Here is a 16,198-nt window from a genome sequence, read left to right on the forward strand (position 1 = left end):
AGCTAACCAACACCATGCTTCTGGCCGACTAGTCCTCATGGCTGGTCGTGGAGCTTCAAGCTCTGTCGGCTGCCCTACAGCAGGTCGACTGCTGTAGGGGGGCCATATAAAATGGCCCCCAGTCCCTTGCCACATATTGTATCATTCCGGGATTCTTCTTGTGTATATAGAGCAGAGTTACACGCCTCTATCTCTCTCTCTCTCTCTTGTGCTGTTATTTTCTGCATTGCGTTTTGCTCTTGTGTTCCCAGATCTGGTCATCATCTCCGCTGCGTATTCTGACATCTTCTTCGCCTGCAGAGATGTCTTCTGATGCCGTTGCTTTTGATGACTATGCTCTATAGTATGTACTCCATGATATGCATTGTCTGGCAGATGCATTTCAGGGGGGGATTTTACTTGCCCACATGCAGTTGGTGATGCCTCATGGTCACTTATGCTTGTTGACCCTTATGTTGGTCTATGCTAGACGCTTTCTCTGATGTGATGTCTATTGGAGATGCCTTTTATGCTGCTTTTCCTTGCAACGGGATTGTTTCTACAATGTTGACATTGTCACTTTCTCACATGTGATGTTTACTGGGAGTTCCTTTTACACACTTGGCCAGTGTTGGCTTAATCTCATGGTTTTGACATGTCACATGTATATTATTCATTGTGGGATCATGCATCTTTATACTTGCCATACATGCCACTGATCATGGCATCGCTGACAGTTTACCTATCCTCTCATAGCATTGGCTGATGCCCACCTCGAGCCCCCACTTTTTCTCCCCATTTTCAGCTTTTCCCATTGCTGAATTTTTACTTTTATCAGCCCTACCATTGCTGATTTTTCCTCATCGGATCCTCCATTGATGAGTTTCACTTTTGCAGCTTACATTGCATGTCTCGCAGGCATGACTTTTGGATCCTGTTGCCTTTACACATGCGTATATCTGCTACCTCTTCTTATGCTTATCACTAGTGCAGTTACAGAGCATTGATGTGGATTACATGCAGTTCAACTTGGCATTTGGTACTTGCCTTCAAGGGGGTATTGTGCGATGCCTCTTGATTTGATGCAGTTGATGTCCACATGATCTTTGCCATGCGTTTCTGGTGATGCATTTATGTACTACTGTGCTTTAGCATTAGCACTATGACATTAGGGATTCTCCTTTTCCCCGTCATATAGTGCTTGCTTTTTCCATTGGCACTGCAGTTCACTCTTACTCTGGAGCATAGTGCAGGGCAGCATTCACAGCTTTATCACCCTGCTGCTACCCGTTCACACCATTCACTTGAGGGGGGCTTGTTGGTCATGTCCACTCCCGGCTAGTTCACGTGTGAAACCAACTTACTCACGGGCACTTTTTCCCTGTGACTGGACACAGGTTTTTTCCCGTGCGGCATAGATCTCAATGGCTCAAAGATGTCAGCCATTAGGTTCAGTCCTTGTGTAATCCCTAGCAATCCCTCTATTGTGGCCATGTCAGAGTGCCTAAATGCTCCTTAATGAGCAATCACAGTTTGTTTGTTTGTTTGTTTGTTTTTTTGTTTTTTTTGTTTTTGTTTTTGTTGCTTTTTATACTTTCCCACAGTCCGTTATAGCCTTAAGAGGCTTGGCGTACTCTTCGTTGGATCAAACGGGTGTCCGTTTATTATACTTAGCTTAGGCGCTATACGTACACGTGAACGATATGAGATATTATTTTTTTGAAAAAAGCGTATGCTAGGAACTTCCCAGATGGAAGAGGAGGTCCTAAAACCTATTTTCCATCACTGTCTCAAGACCAAAAAAAAAATCTGAGAATTTTTCCCTGTTTCACAGCACGTTTTTTAGGGTGTTCCAAAAGGAATTTTAAAAAATCTGTATGAGGGAGTTGTAGTATTTTTGGAGTACTACAACGTTATTTCCTTGAGTCGTCCGTGATTTTGTCGTTTAGACCCTCAAACAGTAGCCCGAACATGGCTCATCGTCGTTTTTTACGATTTTTCGTGGTTTTGGGCTATTTTTTGCCTCGATTTCCAGGTCGAATTTTGAGACTGCTAATCGGAGGCCAAAATGGTCGATTTTGACTTTGAACGACCACGTCCAAAGTCAAAGAGCTCAATGTCAGCTTTTCGATGAACCCTATAGTGCCTTTATTGGATATACGGTTTAGGAGATACGGGCCTCCAAACAGGAATGTTTTCTAGAGTTTTTTTGAACTTTTTAACAGAATATTGCCCTAGGCCTTTTAGTACTCACTTGTACTTTTATTTCATATCATTATTGAGTACATCTTTTCCAGCACTCTCACGTTTCTCTGTGCTTGAGGTTGTGTGTGTGTGTGTGTGCAAGCTAGCTTCCCTCCTACCCAACAGAAGGTTCCACATTACGGTTTTGAGTAGCATTAGGTCGTTTAGGGCATTCAAACCATCTATGATTGCCATTACAAATTGTGCACAATCCATCTTTTGTTGTTCACGAGAATACGAGGTTGTTGTAGGGCAAGGATTGCAAGGTTAGTCACGTCCAAAGTCCTGTCCACGATCAGATGCATGTGGTTGAAAGAACTGTTGACGATGAGCATGATAAGAAGATGACCCTTCCTGTCAGCAAGGTTGCTCTGCGAATGTTGCCAAGGGGATTGGGTCAGAGTTGAGAGTTGCTTGATGAGGATTGTTCATAACCTTCGCGAGCCATACGTGAACTGCCTCCAGTAGCATGTGCAGCCGCCAGCAATTCTAAGGGTGATGGAGGCGCACCAAAATCGTCTCTCCAAGGGTGGTCGCCGGCTGTTCTTGTCCACGAAGGGTGATGGCTCCTTTTTAATAAAAATTAAAGTGGAGTTTTTACTATGGTGTTGGCTGGCTCCCCATGCTTGCATGTGGGTGGCCGGTGTGGGTAGGTGACCATGCACCCACCCCCACACACACTTAAGTGGGGGCTCCCCACCTTGGCCCCTAAGTGGGTGCCCAAAGGGGGTGCCCACTTTTAAGTGAGTGTGAACATAAAACCTTATAAACCAAAGGGTTAGAAATATTAAATATTAAAACAACATGTGCAATATACTTACCACCTGTTCACATGCACCAAAACTAGTCAAAAGACAGAGCAGACTTCACGACTCACTGGCAGGCGTTCCCGCTCAGTAAGTGACACGTCAAGCAGGCAAACACAAAAATACATGTCATGCGAAAACAGTTTCAAACATGCAAAACATGTGTGCATGTGCAAGTAGTATCATGGACATATCTCCCGTTCATGGAACAAGTACAAAATATCTGTTGGCACAAAAATGGCACGACGTAAAACATAAAAACCTGGTCTTCCTCCTATGGAGTGACAGTCCCATAGGTAAGACTCAGTTCCTGGCGCGAGCCTCCCTATGGAGTGACAGTCCCATAGGTAAGACACGGCACGAATACTGGCTCTTGCATGGCGTGACAATCCCATGGGTCGAACACAGTCCAGGTCATACACGGGTGGCACCAGTCTGGCTCCCGTCCATACGACACCATCCTGCTAACACACGGGTGGCACCAGTCTGGCTCCCGTCCATGTCAGCAAAATAATGGCCTCTTCACATGAGACACTGGCCTGGCCTCAAGTGAACGAGACTCAAAATCTGGAGATGGACCAAATGGTCGGCCAATTGGTGACAACATACCATCTTGTATAGGTAGGAAGATCAGCTGGAACGAGAGCACTGGGACTGGTTGTTGCCGATGAAGTGGGAGCAGAGGAAGCTTTCATGTTTTTTTTTGTGAACCATAAATCTCAATTTGCACACCTAAAGTATGGTGTGCCTGTTGATGATGAATTCGCTGGTTTCTTGAACATTGAATGTCCACATTGTGTTGTGTATTTTAATGTTATGGTGCTGTATGGGGATGTTATAAGCACAAAATGTTGAAACGAGCACACCTAATATATATATATATATCTACTTCAGATATCTTGCAGAAAGATTTGAACCGTCACAAGGACTTGTAGACAAGAGGGAGGACTGCTGCACAGATGTCTCTACAGCATGTGTGGATCTCCTTTTTTTTTAAATACAAATTTTATTAAAAAAAGTTGCATGTGTCGGTTTTGCTCTTGCGGAGTTGTCTAGCAAGCTGTTACAATGATCTTTTTTTCTTTTTTCTTTTTTGTGTTCGCTGGTTTCATGTGAGGCTGACGGGGCTGGCCGATTCTCTTTCTTTCTTTTGTTTGTTTTGTTTGCACACGAGTCGAGATGGTTTTTTTTTTTTGGTTGGCCGTGTTTGCATACAGGGGCTGACTGGGCTAACCTACGTGGCTTTGAAGGCTTAAAAGCTTAATGTGATAAGCTTTGAAGGCTAAGGCTTAAAGAGTATAAGGCCTTTTTTTAAAAAGAATTGGCTAAAATATGGCACCAAAATGTCTATTTTAAAAGCATTATTTAAAAAAAACATCAAAAGGCGTGTCTTTCAAAGAAAGGTGGCAACTCTTCAAGCGGCCGATTCAGGCTGAAGGGACACAGAGTGCGTGGAAGAGAGGAGAGGGACCAACCAAACATTTGTCAAGGGCAAGAACACCCGATGAGGCTACAACTTGCCATTATTTTTTGTAGGAGAGGTTCTTATTGAATTTTGGGGGAATACATAAATCATGCACAATTGGGCGAAGGGGCCAAAATTGGTTGCTGCTCTTCCATGCAACCCTTGCTAAGGCTGATTTTTAGGGTTAGGGTTTTTGATTTTAGGGTTAGGGTTTGGTTGTGGGCATCCTACAGGTTGGAGTTTGTTTGCTCTGATACCATTGTTAAGCTTTTATCTTAATTAAACATGATTAAAAGATCTTAATGCTTTAATACTTGAGTAAACATGAGGCAAAGAGCGGAAAGCTATGTTGTTCGCATTGATACACAAGGCCTTAAATAGGACCTAAATAGGTACAAATGAAGAGACATCCCTCACGAAAGGGTGTGACTTTGAATAAATAGTTATGTCCTTTGGACATACAGATGTAGAGATGTGTCCTTTGATCAATAGATGTCTCTCTTTGAAGAGACGTGTCCTTTAGTGATGACCCATGTGACAGGGTGTGACCCTTCACTGGTGTCCTTTCAATGATTGAAGGCTAATCAAGAGTAGTTAGAGAGATAAAGTAACAATCGTGACACAGTTGGTCAAGGGTCACAAGAGCCTATAAAAGACACAGTCTTGTTGATTGTTAGGTGTCTTCCCCCAAGGTGGAGCACGTCTAGATTAGGCTTTTGATGATCCTTTTTGGGGAGGCCAAAGGCAACAGAACATGTACCTTTTTGTACTATATGGATATATTGAATACATAGCCTCTCTCTCTCTCTCTATGCTGATTGTTCTTGCATCAAGTGTTCCTATGTAGCTGAAAGAAGACTACCCAAAGCTTCCGCATGTTACAGTGGTATCAGAGCATCATGCACAGCTATGCTAAGTGCTATTGATGTCTCAGAGGAAGTGCACAGGTCCAAGGAGAGAAACGCAGCATGTGTCAAGACCCCCAGAAGCTTGTTAGTGTCAAGCAAACCCAAGGGAAGGGTTTAATGAGAGTTGGTAGCCAGTTGGGACTGCCACAGAAGCTTTTATGGAGCATTCCAAGGGATGGAGCCAAGGGTGCCAGGATCAGTTTTCAAGAAGAAGGATTCATGTTTGTGTTCAGGGACACGACAAAAAGGCAAGGGGACAAAGTGGAACAGATGCACAGATCTCTACATCAGATTTGGAGTGGATTCAGAGGCCTACGGCAAGGTTTTCAGTGAAAAAGTTGCCAGGAATGGAAGAATGACAAGTATGGAATTATGTGGAGACAAGGGATGATGTGACAGTCATCCAAGGTCAAAGATTGGAATCCCGTCATCAAGTTTAGCAGAAGGGGATGTCGTGTGCATGCACATGGACATGTTTAATCCCAAGCTAATCCGTGATTTGCAGCAGATTTAGATTAGATTAAAGCAATAGCCATGCTCAGATAATTGCAGCAAAAGCCTGATTTGATCACAACCCTATCGACCAGGTGTAGGAGGTCGTGTCCTTCCAATCAACAGCAGATGTGTGATTTCTTGGTCCATTGAAGCTAGCAGGCCAGTTGGTCAAGGGTCACAAGAGCCTATAAAAGCATTGTCTTGTTGATTGTTGGGTATCTTCCCCTGAGGTTGATGATCCTTTTTGGGTAGGCCAAAGGCCACAGAACATGTACCTTTTTGTACTATATGAATATACTGAATACACAGCCATATCTCTCTCTCTATTCTCTCTCTATGCTGATTGTTCTTGCATCAGGTGTTCCTATGCAGTGCTTAGGGCTGAAAGAAGACTACCCAGAGCTTCCGCATGTTACAACAAGGAAAAACATATTGCAGCTGAGAGGAAAAATACATAGCCCATTGCCTTTATCAGCTTGAAAGATTGTACACAGCACACACCCCCCCCCAACCTTTTTATCTTTTTTTCCAAGTATCTTGTTTGGAGGAAAGCAAAAAAGAGTTACAACTACAGGAAACTGCTGCATTCCGCGCTACTGAACTAGGGCTTGGAGACCAGAGCATTTCCGCTGGCTGGGCCCTACTGAAGGTTAGATCTATAGTCTTGGCTTTGCAAGGTTCTGGACTGCTAGATTTGCTGAAGTCTCTTGGGCCTCCCAAGCTTAGGATGAGTAATGGCTAGCAAATCAGGTTTTGTCTGTCTCCCCTTCTCTCACTTGTGGAAAGAAGTCCCCCTTAGAGTCACCCTAGGACCCTATCTCTTGGCCAGCCATGTACTGATGTGAAGGCACAACTCTTCATTGCAAAAACTGCTGCTGATTTCTCTTGCTCCAATTATCTGGCTTTGTAATATGTACAACAGCCACCGATGACTCTGCATGCCAACAAAGCTTCCATTTTCATACTCCATTGCCATTCTACTAGCATTTTTTGATCTCTCTTGTTCTCTCTCCATGTCCTACTCTTTTTAGTAGCGCATTGGCATCTCACATGGCTGCCCGCATTCAAAGTGATCTCTCTGCTTATTATTACAATATCTCTATTACATTAGGAGAGCATCCCAGAGATAAGGCCTCAATAACCCAAAAAAAAGGTGCTCTTAGAAAAGGAGTAAATTTTATCACATAAGTGCATCCTTGCACTCTTGACATTTGAACATGCATAGAAAATTTTAAAATAAAGAATCCTACCTGGTAGGGGATGTAGATCTGGCAGATGGCGAGGAGGTCTGTGAAAGGCCACCATCTGGCGGATTCCTAGGTCTAACAGCACCATTTACACCACGATTTGAGCCATTCTGCTGACCTTGTGCACCATTGGAGGGACAGCGATAATAACTTTCCAATGGTGATTGTGCGTTGGGATGAACAACCAAGGAGCTCAGAGAATCTCCAGAAAAACCATTCCCTGCCCAAGGGTCTCTGTTCAAAGAAATCCGACTTGGGCCTTGCATCAAGCCACGTCTCTCAGGAGTAGCAGGTCCCAAGTGCTGCAAGCTTGCCAACGTCTGACAGTCTTCCTGAGATGGATTCTGAGCATGCCTTGAACCAAGCCCTTGATCGATTCTCTGGTAAAAGATTCAACAAAAAGAATGAATAGCCATTTTATGCCTAGAACGTTTTAAAACACAAAGTCTGACAAAACTTAGGTGAAAAAACAAGATAGACTCACATAATTTTGCAATTCCCATTCACTGACCCTAAGAGCAGACCTTAAAATTTCGTTCTCTGATATCTGTAACAACTAAGTTCACTTTAATATCAAAACAGGCTAGGGACACGCAAAATTGTTTATTCATGATAACTGAATCACTAGCTTTGAAATCACAATCCAAGCAAAGGAGAATAACAAAGTTGCTCATAAACAAATAGACATCACTAAAATAGGCAATTTCTTTCTCTCTCTTTTTTGTAAAAGGCTATGTTCTATTACTTCACTATACAAAGGAAGAAGTCCTCAAAGAAGAGGCAAACTTCTTAAAGAGCAGTCTCACAGAAGCTAAAGCGTTCAATCCTTACGGAATGAAAAACCAACTGATTTCTTGCATGCCAAATTGTCCATAAAGCCCAATATTTAGTCCAGATTAGAAAGGGCTGAGCATGATCCAAAGTAGAAGGCCATCTGCCAAAGAGCCAAAAAAATCTGGAGAAGGAATACCCTAGACAATTTCTTTCACATAAGCTACTACAAGGATTACAAAAAGACAACGTGAAAGAAAAAAACACACATGTTTAGTTTTTAAAGTGAAAAAGCGCTCCTCCCTAGCAAACTTAGCCTCTTCAACTTCCCATTGCCTCTGCTACCGTTCAGCCTCGAACTCCAACCAGGCTCATTTATATTCTTTGTCCGGCTAGTCTTCTGTTGGTTCTTGGGGTTTCGATTGCGTGAGCAACTAAGTAGGGTTTGTGAAGAGATTGGAGTTAGGGTTTACAGGTGTACCTAAGGTGGATGGAAGATATCCATGGTGCAAGTGTGTGCAGAGGTATCCATGGTGCAAGTGTGTACAGACCCTCGGCAAGACTCTCTGATCCACCATGTCCATGGCAAGAGTATGACTATTCTTGGTTCAAGCACCGACCAACTCTCACTTATAATAATAATAACCCGCGCCTCACTTACATAGTGATCACAACTGCAATAAATAACCATCCAATCATAAATAGATGGCATCCTCCAGCGGTTTGCTATGATTCTTTCTGACCTCGAGCTTATGATCTCAAGACAGCCCACAGATAGCATCCATGCGCGTCGCCTGAGACTACAACTCTCTAAATTCTTTAAGTACAAGAACTGTACAAACTCAAATCTACAAGTCTAGTCATCTGATCGAACTCTTCTTCCGCTTGAAGAAATTCAGCCCGGAACTGAGCCCGGCTTATCCCACAATTCCCTCCACCACATCATGACCTTCCCCTTGAGGAACCCTCGAACCATCTCTGTCTCCCATTGCAACATGCCCACTGTCTCTCTATATATCCTAGCAAACTCAATAGTATCCCCCTATGATTCTTTCTAACTTCAAGCTTATGATCTCGGGACCGCCCACCCATAGCATCCATGCGTGTTGCCCAAGATTAGAACTCTCTAAATTCTTGTAAGTACTTTTTAAAAAAATGTACATGCTCAAATCTGCAAGACTAGTCATCTATAAGTCTGGCCATCACATCGAACTCTTTCTTCCGCCTGAAGAAATGTTCAGCTTGAAACTAAGCCTCAAATTCAGCTCATATAATCGGCTTATCCTCCAATTCCCGGTATCAAGTAAGGGCTATCATGAGCAAGCATTGCCATGAACATTTCCCAGAGCTAATCCAGAAGGTGCAGCCAAGAAAAAGATCATTAGAGCTAGGATTTGGAGCACAATGTACGGATATGGCAGTAGGTTGAACTTGGAGCAAGGCATGGAGGACTTGGAAGGCTTAGTCGGCTGCCACGACCAGTATTTATGGAAAATCATGCCTAGGCGGCTGGCCGACCAGCAGTTGGCCAGCTTCTCTATTGTTCAAAAGCCTATATAAAGGCATGGGTGCTCATTGTTGGACTCATTCACTCCTTTATGGAATGGGTCAAGTACTAGGAGTAGTTTTGGGTGATGTTCACCATTTTAGCAAGGCAGCCTAGGGCTGTAGGCTAGAGTACCTTTTTGTACTATATGAAATATACTAAATTTCCAGCATATCTCTCTCTCTCTCTCTCTACTCTCCCTTCTGTCTGCATTTTTGCATCAACATGTTCTCACTCGTGTTTAGGGCTGAAAGAAGACTCCCAGAGCTTCCGCGTGTTACATGTTCTCACTGGTGTTTAGGGCTGAAAGAAGACTCCCAGAGCTTCCGCGTGTTACATTGGTATCAGAGCATCGGGCTCAGCAAAGCTAAACACTGATTCAGTCCCATATGATGGTGTACAGGTCCAAGGTGCACGAAAGTACACGAATACGAAGCCCAAGGCAAGGAACACAGAATCGGGAAGAGCTCCTAGGAGGTTTGTTCATGGTGTTCCACAAAGCCAGAGGGGATGGCAGTCCTGTGAGCCAGATAGGTTCTCGGGCAACCGTCCCAAGGGAGGATTATCTGCCACAAAACTAGGTATATCACAGAAGATGTAAACCGGCCTCGGTCTTCAAACAAAACCAGGCGGTGCAAAAACAAACTTGCACACAAAACACTTCAACACCTTTGAGGACCAAGAAAAGGAAAACAAACAGGGGGAGCTAGAGTGCTCCTACAAACAGTACACGGACACCGATTGGTCCCAAAACGCAGTGGCGCCCCTTGCGGTATTTCTTTAATTGATTATAAGAGAGCTTCAATTACAATAAGGCAGGAAACTCAGCCGTCACAGTAGAACTCCTGAAGCCTGCAAAGACCCTGCATCATGGCTTCATATCCACTCAGCATCCACAAACAAGTCCAGCCATTGTTCACATCAAAAGACTCCCACACATTGAGTCTGCATACAGAAGCTTTCTCCCATGATCAGGGCTGCCAAAACCATCCATAGCCTCTCACCCTATGAACAGCATCACACCCTGACACATCCAATGCTCCTGCATCACGGCGACTCCTCCAAACTGTTTCCCAAAAGAGAACTCGCATCACAGCAAAGCACACCATACAGTCGACACACCTGTACCAACCCTCTCTACCTTCCAAGGGTACTATCCATATCAGTCATGGATTCTCAAACCCCTGTCCAATCAGCAGCAAGGCTGTACCAAACATGTGTCCATTCGTGTACCCTCTGCCTACATGTGACCTATCTCCTAGCCAAACCAAAAACATGTTTCCTCGAGAAACCTACAACCTGTTTCCACATGAAACCCTTAGGCCTGTTTCCCCTTGAAACCTTTGTCTTGTTTCCATACAGAACCATTCACATCACCATTCAACAACAGTGCCAACAACGGCATACATCTAGTTACCTATTCCCTCATGAAACATCTGGAAACATAAGAGATGCCCATAACTGTAGGTCCCTCTGTTCCTTTCCAACAGGAAGAAAACAATCTGCTCCATGAGCATGCAGCCATGCGAGAGCCATGCGAGCTTGCATCACTTCCATGCCAAGAAACACATCCAAGTGACCTGTACTTGCAGCCGGAAACCCAAGCACATAGCTGAATTTGCAGCCAACCAAAAGAGCCCATACACAGTTTCAAAAACAGTCCTCTGGTCCTCCTACAGTTCTGCCCGCCCCCCTTCCAAACAAGAGAGAGAGAGAGAGAGAGAAGAGCATGTTCACCTCTGTGCACTGGCCTGCAGTCTGCCCGTCCCCCCTCCAAAGGAGAGAGAAAACGCAGTTCAGCCCTGCCTCCCTGCTGACCAGCCCACCGGCCTGTTGCAAAGAGGGAGAAAGTGTGTGTGCCCTGTTCAGTCCCACCTCCTGTCGTACTACACCTCCTGCAGCCGCCGACCATGAGAGAGAGGGAGAGCACCATCCAGCCTTGAGCTTCTTGCCCCTGCAATCCTGTGTTTTTTTGCAGCCCACACCAGTCGCCAGCCTGTTGCAAAGAGAGAGAGAGCGAGTGCTGCACAGTCCTGCTTCTCAGTTCAGCCCATGTGCAGTCCAACCCACGATTGCCCTTAGAGAAAGCGAAAAAGCACACACTTGAAGCTCCAGCCCTGCCCGCCTTGCTGTTCAGCAAGAGAGAAGCGTGTAGCTACAGCGTGCCAGCCTTCCCAAGAAAAAGCACACTTGAAGCTCCAGCCCTGCCCGCCTTGCTTTTCACCAAGAGAGAAGCGTGTAGCTGCAGCGTGCCAGCCTTCCCAAGAAAAAGCACACCCACGTGTAGATGCAGCTGGCGCCTCCAAAAAGAACATGGACCTCCCATAATAGCATATGGGCCACGATCCCTCCATAAAGGGTATTGTTTTATTTTTAAAGGTTTTAAACCCCTTTTCCACATGGGTTAAATAAAAATAACCTTGTTAAAACCTTGAGTCCTTTCTAACTCCCAAACCGATGCCATTCACAGTCCACCATGTCCCCTTGCACACCTGCATACTGTCCAAAGAAAAACACAGGGTCGTGACAGAAGAAGATGGGTTGAAAACCACCCACTCCAAGAAAGTTAACTACTCCTTTAAGCATCTATATCTCAGTATCAAAGTATGCTTTTACTACCACTCCTATCTCCCTGGTCTCTCCTCGATCCCATACATATCTACATCCCAATGCACCCCCTAGTAATCATACATGAAATTCAATGCAGTCGGGGTTTCCATGTGAGTATGAGAAAAGTAAGGTGAACTACCGTCCCACAAGTCTCAAGAAAGTGTGTGCTGTCTCGTGTTGTCTCGCATGTATGTACGCCCAAACCTTACTCATTGGCAAAAGCATGGCGATGGAAAGAGAATTCTATAGGCTGAGATCTGCCCACTTCGCCATTGGAATATACAAAAAAGACACCCACTTTGTGCTCCCAAAAAAGGCCGTGTATGCTTTTTTCTCAAAAAAGCAGTGTAAGATTTTTTTTACTTGTTCAGATGTGTGCCCATTAAAAGCAGCCCCCCATTTTTTATGTTTTTCCATAACAGGGCTGCACATGCATGCTTTTGCTAAAAAAACATAGGAGTGCCCCTTTAAAAACATTTTTATCAAAAATAGGAATTTCGTGCTTTTTTTATTCTCTCATGTATTTTTGCTTCTAGCACTGCCCTTTTCTCCCCATCCATTCAACCATGTCCGCCACCCATCGTATGTGGTTTACCAATGTACCTTCCAAATTGGGGTGTCCCAAATTCTTCCATTCTCGGACAACCCAACCTCATTTACACCTGCCTTGTCGACTAGCCTCGTTACACATCAACAAAAAATTCCCTATCTAAAACCATGTGTGAGAGTCAAAGAAATCATAATGAAAAGTGCTAGAGAAAGTAGATTTTCACAAGAAGAATCTTCTACATGGACACACCTTTTGCCCAATGCCCATGCATGATGCCACCCATAAAATATACAGGGGTTATGAACACTATCCTTTCACAAACTTGTATTGAGCCTCATCACCACAACCCTCTAAGTACATTTTTGGATGGGGGGGCCATGGCAGGCACAAGCCTGGCCCATGGTATGACCCATCAATCGTCTGGGCCTTCCTACAAGCAACATGAATCTCTCTGGTCTCATGTTCGACCACACCACTCATTGAATCCACACTACATGTATCCCAAGTGCTCAACAATGCCAACTCCATCGAGCCACAAAGGCCGCCCAGCACCACCATTACAGTTTGCTGCAGGCAAGCTGAACTATGCTGCAGCACACCCATGGGCCAGCACAGCCCCTGTCCGGCTGCCACATGGCAGTCCGTACAAAGTATGGCCTGCTGTCCAGGGTTTCCTGCTGCGCGCTGCTATCTGCCACTGCTCTCCATGACCGAACTAGCCCCTTTCCATGCGTGTGTGCTCGTCATCTCACATGGGGCTCTACCCCTTGGATGCCTACCAAACACAACTGCAGCAGCCTACACATGCACCATGGACACCACATCTATGTGCATACACCCTCTCTCATGCACAACCATACCTTCTCAGCCAAGATCAAAACCCTAGCAAATACCACAAGAAAAATACCTGGGATTCTTGACATACTTGCAAGTTTGCAACCATGCATGAGACATGCAAACCTTGCTTTTCCACCTCCATGTTTAGGTTCACTCTAATACCAATTGTAAGATCCTCCCAGGAAATCACCTAAATTATAGGCTAAACACAAGACTAGTACAAACAACATAGAAGGGTGCAAGCAAGCTCACCACCCAACCATGGTCCGCGTCGGTAGACCTTCCCCGAGCCAGGGGCTAAACCTCCCTCCCACGGATCCGTGCCAAATCAGCCCTAGAGTCCCATAGCACCAAAGCCAGCCCATACAGGCCCTCGGCAAGACTATCTATGATCCACCATGTCCATGACAAGCACCGACCAATTGCTAGTTATAGTAATAATAACCCATGCCTCACTTATATAGTAGTAAATGCTACTATAAATAACCAATAAATAGCCATGTCACATGGATTTATTAATCATGAACCTTAGCAACCCATATCCACCTGCTTTTCCTAATCTCACGACTCCATAACCTTGCCAAATTGGGCCCTAATTCCGAGGATTAGTATTAGGTACGTAACAGTGCTGCTAGTTTGCAGTCTCCCATGTGTTGGCATTGCCGTGGAAGCATGCCCCGAATGCTATAGGTTTCCTACATGGTATCAAGGCAGGTATGATGGATCCTCGGGCCACTTCTTCTCCTTATTCATGTGGTGCAATTGGAGGGGGGTGTTGGAGTGGCAAATTGCGTAGCTCCTCTTGGGTTATCTATATATATACCTAGATGAATCCACAAATTCACCTTTTAGGAACGTGCATGTTATATACTCATGATAGTCAACCCACAAGACTATATAACTATCAACTCCATTATGCATAGTATGGACTAGATACTACGACATCCCCACTAACATCATCAGTGCCCAATAGTGGGTGTAGAACTCTATATCAAGACATGCTCTCTCTCTCTCTCACACACACACACACATATCTGGAAGGTGTGTTCGATTATCCCATATGCAGAAACATAGGAAGTTGAAGAGCCATATATAGGGTATGGTGGCACCTTGTCTAAGTTATAGCGAGGGGCCCGTTGTTTTGGGGAGGGGTGGTGGGGTGGAGATGAGAGCCTGCCCAATGCTCACCATGCCCTCCCGTGGGGGTACTGCTGGTTTGCAGTCTCCTATGTGCTAACATTGTCATGGGTGCATGCACCAATTGTTGTGAGTTTCCTGCATCAACCTCATCTCCTCAATACGTGAGAATGTCTAGTTGCAACCGGGTAGGAGGTGTTAAAGAGCATAATCTTGGCCTTCCCAAGATTTACCATGAGGTCCTTCTCATCACAAAAGGCCAGCAATGCACTCAGGTGTTGTTGCAACCCCTTAGGTAAGTCGAAGATGAGAACTATGTCACCTACATGTAGGAGGATGAGTATCATCGTTTGTGCTAGTGGCAACTTGCAAGCCCGTTCCACCACGCAATGAGTCAACGAAGCATGAGATCTCATCAATATAAAGCCCAAAGAGCGTCAAAGAGAGTGTGCAACACTATTTGACACCAATATGCTGCTAGTCTCTCTAGAAAGCCCCCCTGATGTCTAAACCCTACCTGTCGCCCACAGACTCATATAATGTCATTACTCCCCATATCATCTCAAGTAAAAAAGTGGAGATCATGTACACGGCCAAGAAGTCATGATCTGGAGATGAGACAAAGGCCTTTGGCAAGTCCACAAAGCAACATTAAACTCGCTACTAGTGTGTCCTAGCCTCCTCAACTAAGGCCATGAGGGTGAAGATACGATCTAATGTCAAATAGTTCCTCCTAAAGCCCACTTGTTCTCGTGCTCTTTGTCTGTGTCTCTCCGCCAAAGTCACAATCTCTACCCCCACTACTGCCCATATAAATCTTGGCCAAGGTATGGCCAATCATGATGGTCCGGTAGTTATTTGAGTCCATGGGGTCTCCAACCTTATGGATGGAAACAATGGTGTTTCAAGTCTAGGAGAGGGAAAAGCCTTCACACAAAGCCCTATTGAAGATCTGCACAAGGATAGGAGCCAAGCTGGTGGATCCTTGTGCCAAATGCTTCGTGTGGAGGTATTTGTGGTCCTTGGCTCTACCATTAAGCAACTTCAATAGGGTTTTGGTGAAATTGGATGTGGTGAATAGACTAGTAGAGGTGGGGGAGGGGGTGTCGAATAAGTAAGGGATGTGCCCCCAGTGTCCTATGATGACCACACTAGCCCCAACACCATAGGGTCTATCTCTGCAAGCATAACTGAGTCTGCATGAAAGGCACACATATGCATTTGCATCCCGGCTGTCATGCATTGAACTTGCCCAAAAGGAGGATATCTCCCAGTTATATTTGCAACTTTGCCTTGATAAAAAATAATAATTGGTAGTGTCTTGTGGTGTACTTAAATTGCCCCCCTTTGCCCTAGATCAGGTTGGCCCCTTGAACTGAGGGGGAAGGGAAAACATTAGGAAGGGGATTCGATAGACCCAGGCTGATGAGCAAAGTAGGGCCATGAAACAAACTAATACTGGAGAAGTGCAGATAAGGTCTCTTATCTCACCAAATTATCCATGATGGTGAAAATATTAGCAAATTCAGCAAGTAATGATACTAAACTCTTATTTTATTAGTTTGTGTTTCTTGGTTGGATCATCACCTTTCTTGGTTGGATC

At 44.8% G+C, this 16,198-nt stretch overlaps 1 protein-coding gene across 50 annotated transcripts in view; it reads right to left on the reverse strand.

Moving 5' to 3' along the window:
* LOC147610367 (uncharacterized) overlaps positions 1-16,198 on the reverse strand; it is an 80,102-nt gene that overhangs the window by 62,924 nt on the left and 980 nt on the right. For 23 of the 50 annotated variants that reach the window (XR_015264000.1, XR_015264001.1, XM_086785937.1 and 20 more), the window contains exons 2-3: positions 7,629-7,700; positions 7,148-7,524 (exon numbers count right to left, since the gene is read on the reverse strand). Coding sequence is in view for 48 of the 50 variants with exons in the window: in XM_086785937.1 (XP_086642063.1) it covers positions 7,148-7,524; positions 7,629-7,700 (449 nt within the window). In the remaining 2 variants the exon portion in view is untranslated. The remainder of the gene's footprint in view (positions 1-7,147; positions 7,525-7,628; positions 7,701-16,198) is intronic. The other 27 variants (XM_086785981.1, XM_086785969.1, XM_086785980.1 and 24 more) reach the window with 2 other exon arrangements.

The sequence above is a fragment of the Cibotium barometz genome, chromosome 49, assembly GCF_041138505.1.
Source record: "Cibotium barometz isolate CiBa-2024 chromosome 49, ASM4113850v1, whole genome shotgun sequence".
NCBI lineage: Eukaryota > Viridiplantae > Streptophyta > Polypodiopsida > Cyatheales > Cibotiaceae > Cibotium > Cibotium barometz.